This window comes from Simochromis diagramma, unplaced genomic scaffold (genome assembly GCF_900408965.1).
Source record: "Simochromis diagramma unplaced genomic scaffold, fSimDia1.1 OVJJ01000165.1, whole genome shotgun sequence".
In the NCBI taxonomy this organism is placed as follows: Eukaryota; Metazoa; Chordata; class Actinopteri; order Cichliformes; family Cichlidae; genus Simochromis; species Simochromis diagramma.
The window spans coordinates 3,038,163-3,061,758 of NW_024387467.1; the positions used below are offsets into that span (position 1 = coordinate 3,038,163).

Genomic DNA, 23,596 nt, shown 5'->3' on the forward strand with positions numbered 1-23,596 from the left:
CCTGAACTTCGTGGAGTGGAGCTTGTTGTTGGTGTGTGTGAAGAAACTGTAAGTTTGCTTTGTTTTCTCTGTTTGTCTTTAGAAACTTTACTGTTCGTTCAGCTCATGTTTGATTTCTTCACACAACAAACTGTGATTGTTTGTATTAAAGTCAGTGTGTAATGTTTTCCTGGCTAACATCAGCTGTGTGCAGCTTAGTTCCAGCACCAATCTGCCGCTCCATAGTTCACGGTAACGGACTCACAGCTGGACCAACGAGGCCGAATGTGTCCGCCACTCTGAGCTACGTTCGTGTTTGTGTACTTGTAGTTTGTACTTTGTGAGTTCACTTAGAGTCCACAGAGGACGCAACGTATGTGATGACCTGCAGAGTTCTAACGCTAAGCTAGCCAAGAGCCCAGAGTGACGTTAAAGCTGAGTAAACACTGACCCCAGACCAGCACCGTGATAAAGTGAGCTGCTGCTGCTGAACTTGAACAGGTAACAAAGTGATGAGCAGTCAGGCTGCAGGTTTCTACCTGTTCATGTTTCTACAGTAGAATCACTTTGAAGTGTCTTTGTGCTGTTTCATCTTTGATTTGTGTTCATAAACACTCAGAGAAACATCACGTGACCTCATCAGGCTCTGTGTTGGTGTGCGGGGCTGTAGTCTCAGCTTTATGTTGTTACATGGTCATTTGTTCATTTTACACAGTAACATGAAAGAAATGTTATGAGTAGTAATGAAGTAACGTACTCCATTACTTTTAATAAAAGTGTTCTGTGTAATATGTGTAATAATAACTTTTTTTAGTAATGACCCAACACTGATCACAACAAAGAGGAAATGCCTCCAACATGCACAAACATTTGACCCACAACATGCAGTTGATGTGCACAAATGTCTTTGATATGCTGCTCAGTGATGGTGGTGACTGTCAAAGCAGAGCTACTGAGAATCAATAAGTAATATCAATGATGGAATCAGAATCACTAAATTCTTCTCATCCCTGTCAGTATCATACATGTGCTGTATAATGTGATAAATGTAGAGGTGCTGGCTGTTCTCTCACTCTGCTGTTTAGCTGTAAAGGACGCCTCCCTGCCTTTGTCTCATTCATGACCTTTAATAGCTTCTTCTAACATGCAGAGATCTTTTAGTGTGATCAGGGTCCAGCAGCAGAGTTGATGATTGATGGTCAGCAGCTGACTGACTTATTGGATGGAGGAAGCTTCTCATTACCAGTAAATCAGTGTGTATGCCTTTCTCTACAACCTTCATCTCTCCATTAAAGTCACACACAGCACTGTGCTGCTGTTTCCTGTCTGTCCTTAAAAATAAAATGTCTGACTGCATTCAGCTGACACTGAGATGAAGCAGGAAAGAAGCAGCTGATATTTGGACAGCACACATGATGGAAAGGAGGATTTCAGTTGATGTGCACATGAATGATTTGTGTTTTCTCTGCAAGTGAAGGTAGAAAGTGTGTGTGAGCTGATGTGAATTGAGCAGCATGGATCAGTGTGAGGACAGAGAGGAGGGAGTCCCTCCCTCTAAAACCACTCTGTGTGGGGAACATGAGAGCCAGACCAAAGCTCAGAGGTGAGATGACCATCTCTAACTGTCCATGACTCTTCTCCATGTCACAGCTCAGCACTCACATCACTGCTCCATCATTATTCACAGGAACCCACCTGGACCTCCACCCACTGTTTCATCTAAGAGCAAACGGATGAAGAATTTCTTTTGTGATTTACGGCGAAAAAACACATTGGATAAAAAGTAAGTTTATGTAATTGTTACAGTATCTAAAATTTTCAGTTTATGTGTGATGAGGTTTTTACTGAAGAGATGAACTTTTTTAGGATCAATCAGAGACTCACATCAGAGTCACAGCTTAGCACTCAAAGTTCTAATGAACACATTCTGGAGAAAATAAAGTGTATTTACAGACACTAAGTTAATCTTATAGTTCTTGGAAATTGTGGGTCTCCCCAAAGAGGAGAGAAATTTTTCTGTGGATGATGATTAAAAATGATTTTCGTTCTCTCTCTGTGCAGTAATGATGACCCAATATGAGCCAGTTCTTAGACTGCTTACAAACCAAAGCGTTTATACAACTTTTTCAGTGCTTCTAACAATTATACTCCTGTGGGCGCATTGGAGAGCAGCTTGGGAGTTCACTATCTTGTCCAATGACATTTGCCATGCAGACTTGGGTTGAACCTTCAAATTAGTAGATGACCTGTTTTACCTCCTGAGCTACAGCCAGCCCAGTCTGTCTGTGTAGGTTCTCCACTCAGTCCATTGTTTTTCTTTTTTGTAAACTTAGAATTAATCTATGTAAAATATGTAGGAGTTGACACCAGTTTGTGTAAGATGCCATTTCCCCCAACCGTGAGAGGTCAAAGGCACTACAACTGAAGAAAATCCTACCGAACAGTAATGAAAATTCAAAACCACATGAAACAAAACAGATGTTAAGTAAAGAACAATTGAAATGTAAAAAACAAACAAACAAACAAAGAAAAATCCCAAAGCTCACAAAACACAATAAAAGTGTTTCTGGGGAGATGATAGCATGATGGACCAGCTGTGGATGTCACATGCTAACACTAAAGAGCATGACAGTCATCCTTAAAATACACATTTGCTAGATCTTTTTTCCTCACAACACTGAATCCTGCACCTCCTTGCATGTGCAAGACACAGGCGTTCATGGGCCATGGCAAATTTTAATTAATGTCTTTATCTTCAGACTTCAGAAGATATGAAGGATCACACCTTTGTTTTATAATTAAGAAGAGGTCCCTCTTACTTAATAAGTGAAAATATTTTAAAAGTGATGTGGAAGTCGACTGTTATTTAAATGTGTTAAAATGTGGTGTGTACAAAAATATTTTTATATACAAAGTGATGAGTGTTATAAGCTATGGTCACATTGTTTGCTCTCTTGGTTGTAACATGTTTGCCCTACAGCGGCCACCATAGCTAGCGTTATGCATTTGAACTGGGAGGGTTAAAAAAAGAACTAGTGGTGATATTTTAAACATTGTTCTTTAATGTCTAAATGATTTGTTCTCTGTGTCTGTCAGAATCGCACAGACTCCATGGTACCATCTCCCTCCTCATGCTCAAAGCATCCAGAACTTTTCTGTACCAGAGCCCAGCTGTGTGTCTCTGAGCAGTAATCGGTCCAAGGATGAACCACTCTCCTTTGCTCCGTACCATCCGTAAGCTGTGAATGTGGCCTTCATGTGTTCAGTGTTAGTTTAATGTGTTTGTGAGCACATGCAGCAGGTTAGCTTCAGTGTTTAAGCTGTTTTCAGTATGTTGGTAAAAAGGTAAACATTTGACATCAGTTTCTACTTTCTAATGCAAAGTAAAGATGTTCAATCAGATAAATCTATGTGTCAGCCTCCAATGATGATTTTGCACCTATAATAAACCTACTTTAACAACCTCCAACAAAAAACAGCACTTTAAAATATAACATATGGTAAAATATGCCAGTAAACATGGATGCTCAAAGCAGGACTTCAACAGTAGAAAGTTCAGCCTGACATGCAGCATCCCAGTTACAAAATATGTTTCAGTTTCATCCTGTGATATTATTGTACAAGGTAAAGTTACTTTAGTTTTTGTTGAAGTGTGGACCAGTAATTTTATGTTTTGACTTCAGATTTCCAGTGAGAACACCACCCAGGCTGTCTTTGTTCTTTGTCTTGTGTCTCTGCATATAATACTCCTCATAATATTGAGTGCTGCCAGCACCCTGGTTTAGTAGATTCACAGTTGTCAGTAGTATGTAGTGGCAGCACCTCATTGTAAAAGGAGGATAATGTCCTGAAAACATCCTTCTTTTACTTACACTTATAAATGCTACTGCCTGCAAGCTGTAAGCATCGATTAAGCATGGTTCAGTGTGTATTTTTTCTGTACTGTCAGAAATAGGATTATCACTGATTTTCAAGTTATACTTTTGATCCTGTATTGCTCAAACCTACTGTGGGTGATGATTAAATATGATTTTCTCTGTCAGAACCGATAAGAGGGAGGGTTAAAAAAACAGAACTAGTGGTGATATTTTAAACACTGTTTTTTAATGTCTAAATGATTTGTTCTCTGTGTCTGTCAGAATCGCACAGACTCCATGGTACCATCTCCCTCCTCATGCTCAAAGCATCCAGAACTTTTCTGTACCAGAACCCAGCTGTGTGTCTCTGAGCAGTAATTGGTCCATGGATAAACCACTCTCCTTTGCTCCATACATGTAAGCTGTGAATGTGGCCTTCATGTGTCCAGTGTTAGTTTTTGAACACGTACAGCAGGTTATAGTGGGCTAAATAACTGCTGAATTTGTAAGCTTGCTCACTTCGAAAGAAATGAACAGTCTCTATTTTTATGGTAGTTTTATTTTGATGGAGAGAGACAGAATATTAGCTTTCTTTTTTTTTCTTTTTTTTTCTTTCTTTCTTTCTTTTTCTTTTTCTTTTTTTCCCCTTTCCTTTCTAACAAGTTGATGCTTGGTTATAATCTGCTAAACTCTTAAAAATGGAGGTGTCTTTTTTTTACAGGAAACATAGACAGCACTCTATTCATATATTATTAGGTATTAAATTAATGATTAACACTGTATGTCTTATAGAAGAACTTAAATGTTAACTTGGGCTGTGGCTCAGCTGTAGCAGCAGAAAGAAGATATTGCCTTTAGATCCAGGGAGAATGAGGCCGCCAAGAAGGAGGTACTTTTACTCCCTGTTCATTAACTAAGAGTGTCAAGATTTCTCAAATCTTTGAGGGCAACAAAGCAGGTTTTCATTCTCCAAAAGTTTTACAGTATTTTTTAACCTTGTTGTAAGGAGGAATTTTTCTCAAGCTAAGCTTGTTTCTTTGGTCCACTGTTATCCTATCTATTTATTTATTTTTTTATTTATTTTTTTGTTTCACACATGGTACAGCAGTAATGCATTCCCATACACAACCTTCCTTTCAATTAAAGTAACACTGTTTCCATGCATGAAAAGGAGCAGGAAGAAGAATAAATTCTTATTGATACCTGCCCCCTATCTGTGGTAATACAAGTAGGCAACCAAAATTACACTATGACAATTTTCTACACATAACAAAACAAAACAAAGCAAACAGAACAATATACTCAACAATGAACAATACCACTAAGTATCAAAATATCCTAAAGCACAATCCGGGCCTATCTTAAAGTTAGTTGCTAGCACTATGTCTAACATTTAAAAGCTTAACCTCTTTATTGATACTGTTTGAAGTTGGAATCATAGACCAGCAAATATTAAAGCCATACTGTACATTCTTTTTTTTTTTGCTTCTTTCTTTTTTTTTTTCTTTTTTTTTTTTTTGTGTCCCGTTTGGATCTTTAGCCATCAGAATTGTTGTCTTAAGGCCAAGAAAGATGCCAAGCGGATTTATTTTACCAAGTGGATCATCATGGCCTTGCCATATTGGTCCATTTGATTGACCTTTATTATAATTATGAATTTATTTTATTTTCAGTTGCTACAAACGGGACAGACATGACTGGGGGATAGGACAGGGAGAAAGAATGAAAGAAAGAGAGGGAGAGAAAGAAAACCAAAGGGGAGAAGAGACGGTGAGAAGGGGGGGAAGAAAGGGAAAAAAAAAAAACAAAGAAAAAAAAAAACAAAACACCTGGGTCACCTGTATGGAGAAAAAAAAACAGAAGAGAAAGCAAACAACAAAGAGCAACATAATAAAAAAAACGGCACCATCACAATAAACTAGCTAGCAGTAGATATCAGTAGATACTAAATAATAAACGATATTGTGCAGCACGCAAGATAGACAGCGCACAATGTGCTTTGAGGCAGCAGCCAAGAAAGCTGTAGTCCGCGTCTGTGAATACCCATGTGTACACCTGTGTGCATACCTGTGTGGATCAGCATGCTTGCATTCCAAAGGTTTCTCCATGTAACGATCTGCTAGGGAGTGTGGGGAGCCACAGCCCCGTCCTCCAGGGTATGAAGCAGGTATGGAGGAGATCAAAACTCCAGACATCCAGAGGCCCCCAGAACACAAGAGACCAAGGAAGACCAACAGAGGGGCAGCCGCGCCACTGTCCCAGTAAGAGCTGAGGAGAGTCCCAGATGAGGGCTCACTCAGCAGCCGCGGAGCAGAAGCCAGGGGGAGTTGTAGTGACGCGCCCGTGAGCTCCGCCGGCAGCCAGCTGTGCCTGAGTGACCGAGCCCCAGGCCGAGAGGCCGGGGGCACCCCACCTCCGAAGTGGCCCGAGCGAGCCCCAGGCTCCAGGCCCCAATAAGCGGCCGCCAAGGAGTGAGCCGGTGTGTACCCGGACGCCCACCCCCAGACACAAAGAACCACCAACGCACCGACACCTGAGGGAGTCCGCCACTGGCAGGGGAAGTGGTGGTGGGTGGAGATAGGCCTCCAAACCTTGGAGGGCCTGAGATGTCCCCAGAGAGGTGGCGTCTGATACCCAACCTGACATATAGACACAGACATACAGGCACACACAGACACAAACATCCATTCCCACCCTCATGCTCTCATATGCACTTACTCCACACTCAACCAACGTGGAGACAGACATAAAGAGATGCTGTACACACGATCACACTCACCAAGCGTACTCTACGAACCGGGTCTAGGTACCCTTGCCCCTGGAGGGGGGAACTGCACCCAGACCCAGGTGGTGTCACCCTTTTCCCTGCGGTGGGGAGAGGCAGACCGCCCCGACTCCGCAGCAGCAGGGAGGCCCCACACTCCAGACCGCAGCCGGACGGCCAACTCCTCTTAGCCTCCCCGCTCCAGCAGGCCGCAGAGAACGGGGGTGAGAGAAGACTCCAAACCTCCCTCCACCCGCTCATTGTAGTGTTGATGCATGTGTGTTCTAAGGTGCAATTAAAACCCAGGAGGGCATGGAGCTACCTGCCAGAGAGCAGCAGGTAAGCGCATAGTCCCTCCTGCTAGCCCTCAATGTCTACGTGTATTCAAAATTGAGAGGTGGGCAACGACGCCAGGGGTGAGGTGTACACCCTGATGGTAATTTGGACTCCGTGTATCGTGCCCACCCCCAAGATCCTATATGTATGTGTAATGAGAGTGTTAGTAATGTGAATGTCTAAGTTGTGGGATAAAATTGAGGCAGAGGCAGCCAGAAGGGGACAGAGGGGGGGGGGGTAGCCTCCTCTGCACCCTGGTGACATACCCCTACTCCAAGGCCTTGCATGTGTGGGTGGTTGTGGTGGAGCGGGAAGAGGGAGGAAGCTGGAGATGGGGAGGGAAGGGGCAGGTGACCCCTCCCTGGGGCCAGCTCCCCCGCTGACCCCAGTAGGCACTCCCATACTCCGCGACCCGCCAGGGAAAGGGGGCCCAGGCCCATCCAGACCAGGGCCCAGCGCAGCAGCGCCCCCCGGCCCCACAGAGCCCGGGACAGTCCACCCAACCCCACCACAGAGAAAACTGCACCCACCCCACCATCCACTCATCTTCCAGACTACATAAGACAATAAACACCCAGGCTGAGATCTTCCTCCACCTCTCCTGTATCTCCCCCTCCTGCAGAGAGTTCCTGAGGAGAGGAAAGCTCCTGCAAGGTGTGACAATCTCCCCCACCATTTGAAGAGCCCCCCAGGTGGCTCGACGCACCGGCGGCACCCTGCGCCAAGAGGTGGGTGCATGGGGGCCCATCCCTGGCGCATGGGGGCCCATCCCTGGCGCATGGGCCCCCATGCACCCACCCGCCCACAACCCCGGCAACACACAAACCAGGACCCAAGCCCCCGAGGCCCGGCCAGGGCCCCAGCCCAGAGACGGAGCGCCCCCAGAACCTCACGCCCATCCCGGACCCACCCAGGGGCAGACAGGCTACCAGGTCAGTAACCCACGTCCGTCAGCACAGACCCTCCCCTAGCCCCGCTGCATGCAGCCACGAGGAAACAGTCACCCGAGAGCCAAAAGAGCCCCCAACCGGACATGACCGCTACCCCGGGTTGAGCCCCCCAAGGAAGATGCCTCCGGGGAACCCCCCGATGCCCTAAGCCTGTCCCTACCCCCACACCAATCACAACAGTGAAGGCGGGACCAAACTATGACCCCCCACCCCCACTAGGTGATGGAGCTGATCAAAGGAGCCCAGAGCAATTGATCTGATGTGGTGGCAGAGGCTGTATCAAGACTAATGTAATCTAATAGATAATTTCTATATTGGTTAGAATTAAGATTGTTTTTATTTTTCCAGTTCATGAGGACTGTTTTCTTGGCTATGCATAGGGCAGTGAAGATCATATGGGCTATATTCTTTTCTGAAGTGACATTATCTAAGCTGCCCAACAAACACACTAAGGGGGAAGTTGGAATGTTACATTTCAGACACTTTGATAAGTCTTCACATATCTCGCACCAAAACTTCTGAACTGGTGGACAGAACCAAAGAGCGTGAATGTAATTGTCTGGTGTATTGCCTTGACAGTATGAGCAGTTGTTGGAAGATGTAAAGCCCATCTTGAACATCCGATGACCTGTATAGTGCACTCTATGTAGTATTTTGTATTGTATTAATTGCAGACTGGGATTTTTAATCAATTTAAAGGTTTTTAAGCATACCTCAGACCAGAAGTTTTGGTCTAAGCTGACTGATAAATCTGCTTCCCACTTTGCAATAGGAAGGGATATTGATTCATCTAATTTAGAAAGTGTTCTGTATATTTTAGATAATAATTTGGGGGATTTAAGAGTAAGGAAATGTGCCGCACTTGGTGGTGTTTGTAATTCAACTTGACTGAGGTTAAATTTCTTTTTTACTATGGATTTAATTTGTTGATATTCTAAAAATCTTTTCTTGTTGATCCCATATTGTGCAACTAGTTTGTCAAATGGAATAAATTCTGTTCCCTCTAATATATGTTCTAAGTATTTAATTCCTTTACAACTCCATTCTGGGAAATTAATCATATTATTGTTTTGTAATATGTCAGGGTTATTCCAGATAGGTGTACGTTTGCATGGGACTAATGAAGACTCCGTTATTTTTAGAAACTCCCACCATGCTGTCAGAGAGAAGCTGATGTTGATACTTTTAAAGCATTCATGTCTTTTGATGTTTGAGCTAATAAATGGTAGGTCTGAAATCTCTAGATCCTTGCATAGTGCCTGTTCAACATCTAGCCAGGGCTCATCTGAGAAGGTATGTTTTGACCATTCTGAGATGAACTGAAGCCTGTTGGCTAAGAAGTATTGGTGAAAATTAGGCAGATCTAATCCTCCTCTATCCTTGGTTCTTTGTAGCGTTTTTAAGCTGATACGCGGGGGTTTATCTTTCCAAAGGAATTTGGAAATATATGAATCCAGAGATCTGAACCAATCTTGTGATGGTTTGTTAGGGATCATCAAAAATAAGTAATTAATTTTTGGCAAGATCATCATTTTTATAGTGGCGACCCTTCCCATGAGTGATATGGGTAAAGATTTCCATCTAGTCAGATCGCCTTCTACTTTCTTTAGAAGTGGGATGTGGTTTAATTTAGTTAAGTCTGAAAGCTTAGGAGAAACATTAATACCTAAATATTTAATATTTCCGGATTGCAGTGGGGCAGAGGAAGAATTATGGAAGGAGCAGTTAATGGGGAGAACTGTAGATTTTGGCCAGTTAATTGAATAATCTGAAACTCTTGAAAACCAGTTTATTAGAGTAATTACCTCAGAGAGGTTGGTTTGTGTGTTTTGCAGAAAAAGCAACACATCATCCGCATAGAGACTGATTTTATGTTCTATGTTCTTACATTTTATGCCCTTAATTGTTGTAGCCTGTCTAAATGCTGCTGCTAGAGGTTCGATAAAAATTGCAAAAAGTGAAGGAGAGAGTGGGCATCCCTGTCTGGTGCCCCTCAGGAGACAGAAGCTGGAGGATGTCTGGTCATTTGTTCTGATACGAGCTGTTGGGGAATTGTATAATATTCTTATCCAGTTTATGAAAGAGTTTCCAAAACCAAATTTGTGTAAAGTTGGGAATAAAAATTTCCAGTTAACTCTGTCAAATGCCTTTTCTGCATCTAGAGATAATATTATGGTTTCGATGTTTTTATTGTATGAGTAGTCTATTAAATTAAGTAATCTACGAGTGTTTGTTGAGGAGTGCCGACCTTTTATGAAACCAGTTTGGTCAGGATGAATTAAGAGGGGGGTTATTTTCTCTAATCTCTTTGAGAGAGCTTTGCAGATTATTTTAAGGTCTACATTTAAAAGAGAAATTGGACGATAGCTTGAGGGAAATAAAGGGTCTTTGCCTGGTTTTAGCAGGAGACTAATGTTGGCAGAATTCATATTTGGTGGTAGTCTGCCATTTTCCTCGATTTCCTGCAACATTCCGTGGAATACTGGTGCCAGAATTGTCCAGAATTCTTTGTAGAATTCTGCAGGGAAGCCGTCTGGACCTGGAGCCTTATTATTGGGCATACTTATCAGGGCTTCCTGGAGTTCACTTGGCGTCAGTGGCGAATCCAGTTCCATTGCTTGACTGTCTAGTAATTTTGGAAGAGTTACGTTGTCAAGAAACAGATCAATTTCATTTTTAGATGGGTTTATTTGTGGTGAGTATAAAGTTTCATAGAAATCCCTAAAAATGTTGTTTATTCTTCCAGGGTCATATATTGTGGTCCCCGATAAATCTTTAGCAGCACATATAGTTGTTTTTTCTTTCTTTATTTTTAACTGGTTAGCTAGAAATCGACCTGATTTGTTACTGTGTTCAAAATTCTGCAAGCGAAGTCTTTGTATAAGGAATTGTGTTTTTTTATTAATAGTTTCATTTAATTCTAGTTTTGTCTTGCGTATTTTGTTCAATGTTTCCTGATCTTGGTCGCACGCGTAGGCTTCTTCTAGTGATTTGATGGTTTTTTCTAATTCCTGAATATTTTTGTTTTCTTCTTTCTTTTTGTGTGATGAGAAAGAAATTATTTTACCTCTCATCACAGCTTTCCCTGCTTCCCATAGAACAGAAGCAGATATTCCGGGAGTGTCATTAAAGTCTAAATATGAAGTCCATTCCTTTTTAAAATATTTAATAAAGTCTTCATCTTTAAGCAATGATGTATTAAATCTCCAGTTTTTACTTGGCGTAGTATTATTCTTGTGCATTAGTGTTAAAGATACAGGAGCATGATCGCTGACAGCTATAGGATGAATCTCAGTGTCTGAAATGTCACTCAGTAGTGAGCTGCTGACCAGAAAATAATCCAGACGAGAGTAAGAGTGATGAACATGCGAGAAAAAAGTATATTCCTTACTGTTGGGGTGAAGGGAGCGCCATGCATCGCGAAGGCCAAAGTCGCTCATATACTGTTTGATTATATTTGTGGATTGCCAATTGCGCTGAGTTCCTGTTGTGTTGAGCCTATCCATTTCTTCATTTAGTCCAAGGTTGAGGTCACTGCCAAGAATGAGTGTGCAATCGAGGTGTTCAGAGAGTGTACTAAAAAATCCGTGGAAGAATGAGGGTTCATCAACATTTGGACCATATATACTTACAATACATAGTTTTTTGTTCAATATTGATAGTTTAATAATTAGAAATCTACCCTCTGGATCTATAACTGTATCGAGTACTGTAAAATTAACATTTTTATGTATTAAAATTGCTACTCCCCGTTGTCTAGAATTATAACAGGCTGCAAACACGTTAGGAAACTCGGGTGTTTTAAGTTCGTTTAAACCTGTGACAGGTCTGTGAGTTTCTTGTAATAAAACAACATCTGCCTGTAGTTTTTTAAGCTGGTTAAATATCTTTAACCTCTTTCCTCTGGTGCCAGCTCCATTTACATTCCATGTGACAAACCTCAGCATGCCCATAATTGTGTGTGTATGTCTAATGATGTACGCTGGGTGTTTCGTTTAGACAGGTGGAGTGAATGTGGAAACATCCCTTGTTTGTAAATAGAAAGAGAGAGAGAAAAAAAAAGTGTGGTGAGAGGCCCCATAAGTCTGACTATGTGTGTGAATATTCACTAATATGAACAAGCGTGGCTTGTGTTATGTGTCCTGCAAGTCTGTGCGTGCTGTGACGCTGTTGTGAATGTGGTGCCGTTGAGCGGATGTGTTTGCGTGTTCGTGGTGTGAAAATATGGAGAAATAGAGGGTGTTGTTTGTAGGTGAGTGGGGAAGTAGGTGATCACAGCAGTGAAAGACAAGAGAAAGAAATAAACCACATGAACTGTGAGCAACAACAAAAAAAAAGAAATGAAACGGAAACATTCCAATTAAAATAATGATGGAGGGTGACGGTGTTATATCTGCTATGACATCATATTGATATTACTAGGCTAAACCCATGTTAAAGGAGAAAGTGTGAATGAATAAGAAAAGAGTGTAGCGGGTTCTTATCTGGAGTGCAGTCAATATAACCACGGTGTGGTGCCGGGGTCGCGGTACAGCTGTCCGTCCACGTAGAGCCGGTCCACGGCGATGACAGCACGGGAGCCTTTCTGGATGAAGCTACGTCGAACTGGGAACAGGACCTTGCGTCATTCCAGGATCTCTTTGGGGAACTGGTCGTTCACGCTGAAGTCCGTTCCTTTCAGCTCTCTGCCGCGACTCTTCACCTGTTCCTTCTGTTTGAATTGACCGAATTTGGCCACAATAGGCCGTGGTCTCCCGGTCCGCGACCTCACGCCCCCCAAGCGATGTACTCTATCGAAGTCGATGTTCTTTACGGTGTCCTCCAGCAGCTTCAGGTGGATTTTGATGAAGCTTTTCACCGTTGCCTCCGCGTCCTCTCCGGCAGATTCTGGAATACCAGAAAACACAAGATTATCTCTCATGCTACGGGCTTGTAGATCGATAACGGACTCTTTTATTTTTTTATTTTCAATGTTTAGCTGGGTCACGTTATGGGTGAGAGATTTGACCGACTCCCGTAGCGTGGCATTTTCAGTGGCAAGCGTTTCCACCTGCTGCTGGCTGAATTCCAGGGATTCTCTCAGAGATTTAAATTCCCGGTGTAAAATCTCCACCAGGGACAGCCTCGCATCGAAACTGGACAATCGCTTGTCGATTGACTCCAGGATGTCTGCGATGTCTTTGCCGGCAGGCAATGTTGTACCGGGGGAGTCTGGAGGGTGACATCTCTTCGATGACGGCGTCTCAATTTTGGCCGGGGAGGATGCACTCTGGGCCTTCTTCATTACTAAATCTTGAAAACAGCGGTCGATGTAATCTTGGAGAGCGTCTAAACTCTCCCCGTTGTCCTCCAGGGTGTTAGAGATGATAAAACAGATGTTGTTAGTTATATGACAATTCATTAGTATATTTGGTAATACTGAAGCTTGAAAAACCTTTGTTAAACTCTATGCTACCATTTGCTTTTTTTCCGCCAATTCTCCGGCGTCTGACGTCACCTACAACATGGGTCGCTTACCTTACTCGTCACTTACTGTCCTCCTCTCTTTTTTTTGCTTCTTACTTACTTCTTAGGATTATTGAGAGGCTGGAGCGTATCTGGGCTGTTGAAAGGTGAAAGACCTTAGCTTTAAAAAAAACCCAAACCCTTTACATAGGAGTTATAGATTGATTTCCATGTCACTGAGTAAAATAATAATTTGATTCTCAAACAAAACATGACTTAATACTTGGTTGAGAAGCCCCTGTTGGTGAGCACAACGCTAAGTTGTTTCTTGTAGTTGGTCAACAGTTTTGCACATTTCTCTTTACAGAAACTCAATGAATCCTTTATGTTTCTACTCCCTCCATAAATTTTCAACAGGACTAAAGTCTGGAGACTGGCTGGGCCACTCCAGGGCCTAACTGTTTTTCATCTTTAGCCACTCCTTTGTTGCCTTTGCGATATGGTATGGGTCCTTGTCATGCAGTAAGCCCCATCCATCTTCTGTGTTTGGGCTGCGGGAAGATTTTATGTCACATGGTCTCATCGATCGGCCCCTCACTGCAATGATGAAGTCCTGTATGCTAAGCAGAAAAACATGCTAATGCAAAAGACCTTGATTTTGGTTCATGGGACTGTACAACTTTCTCCCAAGCCTTCTCTGAATCATTCAGATGTTTGAGGCAAACTTCAGATGGACCTGTACTTGGATTTAATCCATTACAGTGTAGTATGTTACCAGTGTGTTCTTGGTGACTGCAGTCATGGCTGCCTTCAGCTTATTAACAAGCTTTCTCATGATCATCCTCACCTCACTGAAGGGTTGTTATATTTCTGAATTATTTCACCAACAGTTGTCAACATTTCGCAAAGCTTCTTGCTGTCTTCTAGCACATTCCAACCTTGTGCAGTTTGACAGTCTTCTCCATAACATCCTTGACAACTCTTTGGTCTCACCCATGCTGCTGGAGAAGTTGATGTGTAAGAACTTTATTCTCTTGACAGGTTTGCTTCATACACACAGCGAGTTGAGATCAGGAGTGTCTGTAAAGAGCACACAGGCTGTGCTCTAGGGAATCAAATACTTACTACACTCAATGATATGCAAATCAATTTATAACTGTTTTGTCACAAATGTCTTTGAGTTTGGTTGACATTCTGTATCTCTGAAACTACCATAAAAATTAGAGGCTGTTCATTTCTTTCTAAGAATGTCATCACCCTGGACATTACTTATTTTATAGTTTTAAAAAAGTAGTTGTTTAATAATGCACAGTGTTTACCTGGGAATAAACAGATGTATTGAAGTAGATTTCAGAACAAAAATGAAGAATTTTTTTTAATTTTTCCCCTTTTTAAACCAAATTTGTTTTTACAGATGCTTTACATTACATTACATGCTCTTCATGATAATTTCAGTCATTTTACTTTGACACTTGAACTTAAACTGAACCTAAAACTAAGTTTAGGGTGTCTTTTAGTTTTAAAGATGGATAACAATCATTGTTTTAAAAGCTAGTTTGGTTCAAGCATAGAATCTTAAAAACCTTTTTTCTTTCTCACAGGAGAAAAAATGTGAATACATTTTCTTTATTAAATAAAAAGATTAATACAAGGATAATGCTCCCAACTTTGTGAGAACAGTTTTTTCTCTTTTCTCAGTTTCTTTCTCTTCCAACATGAGTGTTCACAAAGAAGGTCCATAAAGAGAAGGATGATTGAGTGTGTGTCATGGGCCTGGGTCTGGGGAGCCAGTGCTCATGTACTTTATGGACTTGTGCATATTTGCTGGTCTATCTTGGGCTGGCCATGTTTATGGATTGTGCTGTTGTCCCTTTTATTTGTGTGTGTGTCCATGTGTCCTGGGACACCGGGCCCAGAGAGTTGTTCCCGCTGTGGGGACCTGTCACACCTGGAGGCGTAATCACACACACATATGCAGCCGATCAGCTGTTTCCCGGCAGCGTCTTAACAGAGTGGCTGAGCTCCGATCAATGCTGGATTGTTGTGAGAGAGTCGTCAGTTTGCTCTGTAGATAAGTCTTAGAAAGTGTGTTGGTTGATGCTGGTGTGAATCCTAACATTCGCTTCTGTGGTTTCCTAGAGGATTACAGAAACGAGGGAACGGAGTGAGCGCACTGTGAATATTGAACAAGGGGAGCGAAACACGGACCACTGGCACATAAGGAAGACACTGCACGGGAGTCAGGAACATACATACTCACCTGGAGCATGCACAGAAGACATTTGGCACTTTGGTTGTCTTTTGCACCATAAATAAAAACACTGCCTTCATTCAAAGAGACCTGTGTTTTGGTCCTGCATCTGCAAACCTGAAAGTTGGGTGTAGAAGAACTTGACTGGCCTGCATACAGTCCTGATGTCAATCTGACAGAACACCTTTGAGATGAAATAGAGCAAAGACTGAGGGCAAGACGTTCACATCCAATATCAGTGTCTGAAATCACAAATGTGCTTCTGAGAAACGAAAGTTTTTTCTTAGACAAAACCCTCATTTATATGAAAAAAGACAGCAAAACAGACTGCAGCAGGGGAAAAGTGAGGAAAAATAGAGGTGAGAGCAGAGGAAACAAGGTGAAAAGGAAAAAATGATTTATGCATCGTGTGTGTTGCATTTGATAGTTTTTTTGTTTTGCTTTCTCTCCCTTTTCATTTTTTATTTTTGCATCTTTGGTCCTCCATACCTCTTAGCCACAATGAAGTGAAATCGCATGAAATACAACAGAGAGATCAATTAACTTTCGCTGCATCAGTTGATCCAGGTCATAATTTGTTCTAATTGTGTGTCTGTGTACTGTTTTTTTTTTTTTTTTTACCTGAGGGGGCCGCTCTTCAAGCTGTTTCCTGTGATATTGAGTGGCAGCTGGTGATTATGATGATGTTGGAGGCCTGTATTTTCTTTTGGTTTTACTTAAAATGATAGTTCATATTTGCGGTTGTTTGAGGTCGTGTGTGGCCTGATATTGTGTACTACAGATGATAAATCCATTTTGGACTGCCTGGATCGCAAGTAACCCCAGCGGAAGGGGCTACATGAATAGGATGACGGACCTATGGATTCTTCGATACCCAACATCCACAATGACGGCGAAACAACTAGTAGCTCAGTGTTCCAACATTCGAAAGAAGGGACTGCTCTCACAGCTAGAGATTGACGAGGTACAACACAAATGCTACGGCAAGGAGGAGTCAGGACGCCAGGTCAGGGGGGAGATATCATCACCCCCACCCGAGATTGGGTACATAGCCCCAAGTGCGATAGGAGAAGGACCGTTGAGTGGGAGAGGAACTGACCTGAAAAATAGGATCATGGCCAAGCTTGAAACCTGGATCCCCCGTAGCCGCTTACCAAGATTACGTGAAGTACCCTCAGAAGGTCTGCTAGATGATGTTAATGCAGCACTACGGACAATACCTACAACCACGATTACCGAAACTAACAAGCTGATCTACAATACGGCAGCAGTGATCAGCGAGATGCTTGGCTACAAGTTGAACAGCAACAAGGGGCAGTACCCTCCATGGAGAAGGAGGCTAGAGGGCAAGATCAAAGTAGCACGGAGGGAGGTTAGCCAACTAACGGAGTTGCAGAAAGGTGCGACAAAGAAGGTGCATAAGAAATACAGCAAGCTGTCCATACCTGAGGCCTTGGAAACTTCCAAGCAAAGACTCACAGCCTTGGCCAGCCGCTTGAGGAGGTACACCAGAGAGATCGAAGGCAGGAGAATAAACCAGCTGTTCTCCACAGAACCAGCAAAGGTGTACTCTCAGTGGCAAGGGAACAATAATAATAAGAGAACAGCACCACCAAGGCTGGAGACGGAGCAATACTGGAAGAGCATATGGGAGAAGGACGCAACCCATAACGGCAATGCTCAGTGGCTAGTGGATCTGAGGGCAGACCACAGCGACCTCCCTGAACAGGGTCCAGTAACCATCACAGTGGCAGATATCCAAGAAAGGGTCTCCAGTATGAAGAGTTGGACAGCACCAGGGCCCGACATGGTTCACGCCTACTGGCTAAAGAAGCTGACTGCACTCCACGAGCGTCTGGCAGCACAAATGAACCAGCTGCTAGTTAACGAGAGACACCCGGAATGGCTAACCGAAGGTCGGACGGTCCTGATCCCCAAGGACCCCAAGAAGGGACCGGTCCCCTCCAACTACCGACCAATAACCTGCCTCAGTACTACATGGAAGCTCCTGTCAGGCATCATATCGGCTAAGATGAACAGGCACATGGGTCAATACATGAGCGGGACACAGAAAGGAATTGGCAAGAATACCAGAGGCGCAAAACACCAGCTACTGGTAGACAGAACAGTCAGCCGAGACTGCAAGACCAGACTGACCAACCTGTGCACTGCCTGGATTGATTACAAGAAGGCCTATGACTCAATGCCCCACAGCTGGATACTGGAATGCCTAGAATTGTACAAGATCAACGGGACCCTAAGAGCCTTCATCAGGAACTCAATGGGGATGTGGTGTACAACACTAGAGGCCAACTCCAAGCCCATAGCACAAGTCACCATCAAGTGCGGGATCTACCAAGGAGATGCTCTGTCCCCACTGCTGTTCTGCATAGGCCTGAACCCCCTCAGTGAGATCATTAACAAGACTGGCTACGGATACCGACTACGGAACGGAGCAGTTGTCAGCCACCTCCTGTACATGGATGACATCAAGCTGTATGACAAGAGTGAACGAGACATCGATTCACTGATCCACACTACCAGGCTATACAGCAATGACATTGGAATGTCGTTCGGACTGGAGAAGTGTAGTCGGATGGTAACAAAGAGAGGGAAGGTAGTCAGAACTGAGGGGATTGAACTACCAGAAGGCAACATTGCAGACATAGAGGACAGTTACAAGTACCTGGGGATCCCGCAGGCAAATGGGAACCATGAAGAGGCCGCTAGAAAGGCTGCAACCACCAAGTACCTGCAGAGGGTCAGGCAAGTCCTGAGGAGTCAGCTGAATGGTAAGAACAAGATCCGGGCCATCAACACGTACGCCCTGCCCGTGATCAGGTACCCTGCTGGGGTAATAGGCTGGCCAAAGGAGGAGATAGAAGCCACTGACATAAAGACAAGAAAGCTCCTTACCATGCATGGAGGGTTTCACCCCAAGTCCAGCACCCTGAGGCTGTACGCTAAGCGGAAGGAAGGGGGCCGGGGACTGGTGAGTGTCAGCACCACAGTCCAGGATGAGACAAGGAACATCCAAGAATACATTGGGAAGATGGCCCCAACTGACCGAGTGCTCAGTGAATACCTCAGGCAGCAGAAACCCAATAAAGAGGAGGGAGACGAGGAACCATCCTGGAAGGACAGGCCCCTGCACGGTATGTACCACCGGCAGATAGAGGGGGTGGCTGATATCCAGAAATCCTACCAGTGGCTGAACAAAGCTGGACTGAAAGACAGCACAGAGGCACTAATCATGGCAGCACAAGAACAAGCTCTGAGTACAAGATCCATAGAGGCTGGGGTCTATCACACCAGGCAAGACCCCAGGTGCAGGCTGTGTAAAGATGCCCCAGAGACAATCCAACACATAACAGCAGGGTGCAAGATGCTAGCAGGCAAGGCATACATGGAACGCCATAACCAGGTGGCTGGCATAGTGTACAGGAACATCTGTGCCGAGTATAACCTGGAAGTCCCGAGGTCAAAATGGGAGATGCCCCCAAGGGTGGTGGAGAATGACCGAGCTAAGATCCTGTGGGACTTCCAGATACAGACGGACAAAATGGTGGTGGCTAACCAACCGGACATAGTGGTGGTAGACAAACAGAAGAAGACGGCCGTAGTGATCGATGTAGCGGTTCCGAATGACAGCAATATCAGGAAGAAGGAACACGAGAAGCTGGAGAAATACCAAGGGCTCAGAGAAGAGCTCGAGAGGATGTGGAGGGTGAAGGTAACGGTGGTCCCCGTGGTAATCGGAGCACTAGGTGCGGTGACTCCCAAGCTAGGCGAGTGGCTCCAGCAGATCCCGGGAATAACATCGGAGATCTCTGTCCAGAAGAGCGCAGTCCTGGGAACAGCTAAGATACTGCGCAGGACCCTCAAGCTCCCAGGCCTCTGGTAGAGGACCCGAGCTTGAAGGATAAACCGCCCGCAGGGGCGTGCTGGGTGTTTTTTTTTATATATATATATATATATATATATGCAGGACGAATTATGAACACACTAACAATAAACTGAAAGGATTTTGTGCAACGTATTGTGCTTCATCGATTTGAGACTGCTCTTCATGTCACTCCAACCTTGTTAGTTATGGCTTGTTTGTCTCTCTAGAGGCAAATTTAATTTGGGCTGATTCTTTATCCACAGAGTGGACCAGCAGAGTTCAGAGGTTCCCAGTGGTCAGTCTGCCCAGCAGCATCAAACACAGCTGGACTCCATATTTATGGTCTGTACATGTACAACAACTACTGTTACATCTATTCTGTTCACAGTCATCTCCATGCTGCTCTTTGTAGACCAGTGGATTGTCAGCGTGTCCAAAATGGATCTGATGTTTGGCTCCATGATTTCAGTCTGATTGGCTCATTCATAAATATTCTGTTCCAGCTGCTGGAGGACAACATCATCACTTTTGTGAAGAACGAGCTGAAGAAGATCCAGAAGGTTCTGAGTCCAGATTACCCAGAATACTTAGAGAGTCAGAGGAGCAGCAGCAGAGAGGCATTTCTGAAGATCACAGTGACCTTCCTGAGGAGAATGAAGCAGGAGGAGCTGGCTGACCGTCTGCAGAGCAGTAAGAGGATTTATGTAAAGATTTAAACTTTTGGATAAATGAGACACTTTTATCTGAATTGATGGCCCAGTGTGTTCAGTAATTTCTCAGAAGTGTCATCAGCATTTTCAAAAATGTGATTGTTGATGTTGTATTTTTATTATTATTATTCAGAACTTTTTGCTGCAGTTTGTCATCGTAACCTTAAATCTGCTCTGAAGAAGAAGTTCGAGTGTGTGTTTGAGGGGATTGCTAAAGCAGGAAACCCAACCCTCCTGAATCAGATCTACACAGAGCTCTACATCACAGAGGGAGGGACTGCAGAGGTCAATGATGAACATGAGGTCAGACAGATTGAAACAGCATCCAGGAAACCAGACAGACCAGAAACAACAATCAGACAAGAAGACATCTTTAAAGCCTCACCTGGAAGAGATGAACCAATCAGAACAGTGCTGACAAAGGGAGTGGCTGGTATTGGGAAAACAGTCTTAACACAGAAATACACCCTGGACTGGGCTGAAGACAAAGCCAACCAGGACATCCAGTTCATATTTCCATTCACTTTCAGAGAGCTGAATGTGCTGAAAGAGGAAAAGCTCAGCTTGGTGGAACTTGTTCATCACTTCTTTACTGAAACAAAAAAAGCAGGAATCTGCAGCTTTGAAGACTTCCAGGTTGTGTTCATCTTTGATGGTCTGGATGAGTGTCGACTTCCTCTGGACTTCCGCAAAACTACAATCCTAACTGACCCTAGAAAGTCCACCTCAGTGGATGTGCTGCTGATAAACCTCATCAGGGGGAAACTGCTTCCCTCTGCGCGCCTCTGGATAACCACACGTCCTGCAGCAGCCAATCAGATCCCTCCTGTATGTGTTGGCATGGTGACAGAGGTCAGAGGGTTCACTGACCCACAGAAGGAAGAGTACTTCAGGAAGAGATTCAGAGATGAGGAGCAGGCCAGCAGGATCATCTCCCACATCAAGACATCCCGAAGCCTCCACATCATGTGCCACATCCCAGTCTTCTGCTGGATCACTGCTACAGTTCTGGAGGATGTGCTGGAAACCAGAGAGGGAGGACAGCTGCCCAAGACCCTGACTGAGATGTACATCCACTTCCTGGTGGTTCAGGCCAAAGTGAAGAAGGTCAAGTATGATGGAGGAGCTGAGACAGATCCACACTGGAGTCCAGAGAGCAGGAAGATGATTGAGTCTCTGGGAAAACTGGCTTTTGATCAGCTGCAGAAAGGAAACCTGATCTTCTATGAATCAGACCTGACAGAGTGTGGTATCGATATCAGAGCAGCCTCAGTGTACTCAGGAGTGTTCACACAGATCTTTAAAGAGGAGAGAGGACTGTACCAGGACAAGGTGTTCTGCTTCATCCATCTGAGTGTTCAGGAGTTTCTGGCTGCTTTTCATGTCCATCTGACCTTCATCAACTCTGGACTCAATCTGCTGGAACAACAACAAACAACCTCCAAGTGGTCTAGAAAAAAAGAGTTTCTCCACCGGAGTGCTGTTAACAAGGCCTTACAGAGTCCAAATGGCCACCTGGACTTGTTCCTCCGCTTTCTCCTGGGTCTTTCACTGCAGACCAATCAGACTCTCCTACGAGGCCTGCTGACACAGACAGGAAGTAGCTCACAGACCAATCAGGAAACAGTCCAGTACATCAAGAAGAAGCTCAGCGAGAATCTTTCTGCAGAGAAAAGCATCAATCTGTTCCACTGTCTGAATGAACTGAATGATCGTTCTCTAGTGGAGGAGATCCAACAGTCCCTGAGATCAGGAAGTCTCTCCACAGACAAACTGTCTCCTGCTAAGTGGTCAGCTCTGGTCTTCATCTTACTGTCATCAGAAAAAGATCTGGATGTGTTTGACCTGAAGAAATACTCTGCTTCAGAGGAGGCTCTTCTGAGGCTGCTGCCAGTGGTCAAAGCCTCCAACAAAGCTCTGTAAGTACATTAGTACTCATGTCTTTACTTTAACATCCAACTGTGTCATTAATTTATTTCACCAGGCTTTCTGTCTTTGTATGAATTTGTATCCTAAAGTTTTGAAACTGTAACCTCTTTGATGGCTCAAGAACTCGGTGTACTTACGGTGCTGAATCCACCATAAACTCTGATCATCACTGCTGCTGTTGTGTTATCAGTCTTTGTTTAAAAACTTAGGCTGCGTGTGCCTAATGTTGTAATGCTTTATATTCACATGCATTCTCCTAGATACATTTCTACTGCAGATCTATTTTTAGTCACAAATATTGGTGAAACACTTGCTTTTACATGCATCGTGGGCCCTGCATTACAGAAAGCATTTGCATTTGAATTACTCAATAAATCATTGCAGTCATAGAAACATCCTTACACTTTAAACTAACCTCTGCCTCGGTCTTCCACAGTGTGTTTTTGTTTCTTTGTTGTTTTTGGCCTGCGCTCTCCCCTCACTACAAACTGGTTGCAGCAGATAGTTGTCCCTCCCTGAACCTTTTCTTCCAGTTTTCCTTTCACACTGTTGTCAAAATGTAGGTACAGACTTTGGTGCAGCACCTCAGTTCATCTTCAATCTGAAACCAGCTGTTTTAGCTACTTCACACCTTCCCTGGTCATCTCTGCTGTGGTTGCTGTAAAATTTCATCTTGATTTAAAAAAAAAAAAAGAACAAAAGAGAAAAAAAACTCAAGTCAGACTTTATGCCATTTATTGGCAGCATGGTCCCTGTTTGTCAGTCTTTGATGATAAACTGCACCACAGTCTAAAGCAAACCTTCTCATCACTGTCAACGGTGATTTTGTTGAGCTTAATTAGAATTTAAAGAGATCCATGTCAGTCTGTAGTTCAGCACCATTGAAACAATAACCTTTTCCTAACAGCCTATAAAACAGATGATGGGCAGAGTTTTCCTCTGTGTGTTGCACATCTATTTGTGGATTTATGCATGTATACTGTATATTCTTCCTGTTCACCTTGGACACAAATCAGCTCTGTTTGTTGTGATTGGATCTAGAACACAATTCAGATCAGCCAACATATCCTAATCTAGATGATTTTTAAGGTGGTATCTGGGATGAAAAGTTAAAAATCAGCTTGGATGGCCTGTGCTGTATGATGGCCTTTGTTGCACCACATTGATAACTATGCAGGGTGGCTCACTCTTTGGGCAAGAAGACCGAGGAGTGAGCCACCCTTGGTCAAAGCTTGGTGATTCAAGCTCACTGTTTTTCCCCCTTGTTGACTGATGATAAGTTGTTTTTTTGTTTTTTTACCTGACTTGTAGTCATTCTCATTATTGTCTTCATATTAACTCATACATTGCTGACTGCTGTTATAGCTTACCTGGCTGAGCAGGTGACCCATGTACTGAAAGTTAGCGTCGTAACTCCAGGGCCTGGTTTGAGTCTCCCCAAGACCATTTCCTGTGTGTCATTCTCCTCACTTCTCCCTCCCTTCCTGCC

At 43.7% G+C, this 23,596-nt stretch overlaps 1 protein-coding gene across 1 annotated transcript; it reads left to right on the forward strand.

Moving 5' to 3' along the window:
- Nucleotides 1-1,535: 1,535 nt before the first annotated feature.
- LOC120723404 lies at nucleotides 1,536-23,321 on the forward strand. Its single transcript, XM_040014836.1, has 8 exons — nucleotides 1,536-1,582; nucleotides 1,667-1,762; nucleotides 3,076-3,213; nucleotides 4,119-4,253; nucleotides 19,732-19,810; nucleotides 19,972-20,158; nucleotides 20,312-20,468; nucleotides 23,285-23,321. The coding sequence occupies exons 2-8, from the start codon at nucleotides 1,713-1,715 to the stop codon at nucleotides 23,319-23,321; spliced, it is 783 nt and encodes a 260-aa protein (XP_039870770.1). The 5' UTR covers nucleotides 1,536-1,582; nucleotides 1,667-1,712.
- Nucleotides 23,322-23,596: the final 275 nt, after the last annotated feature.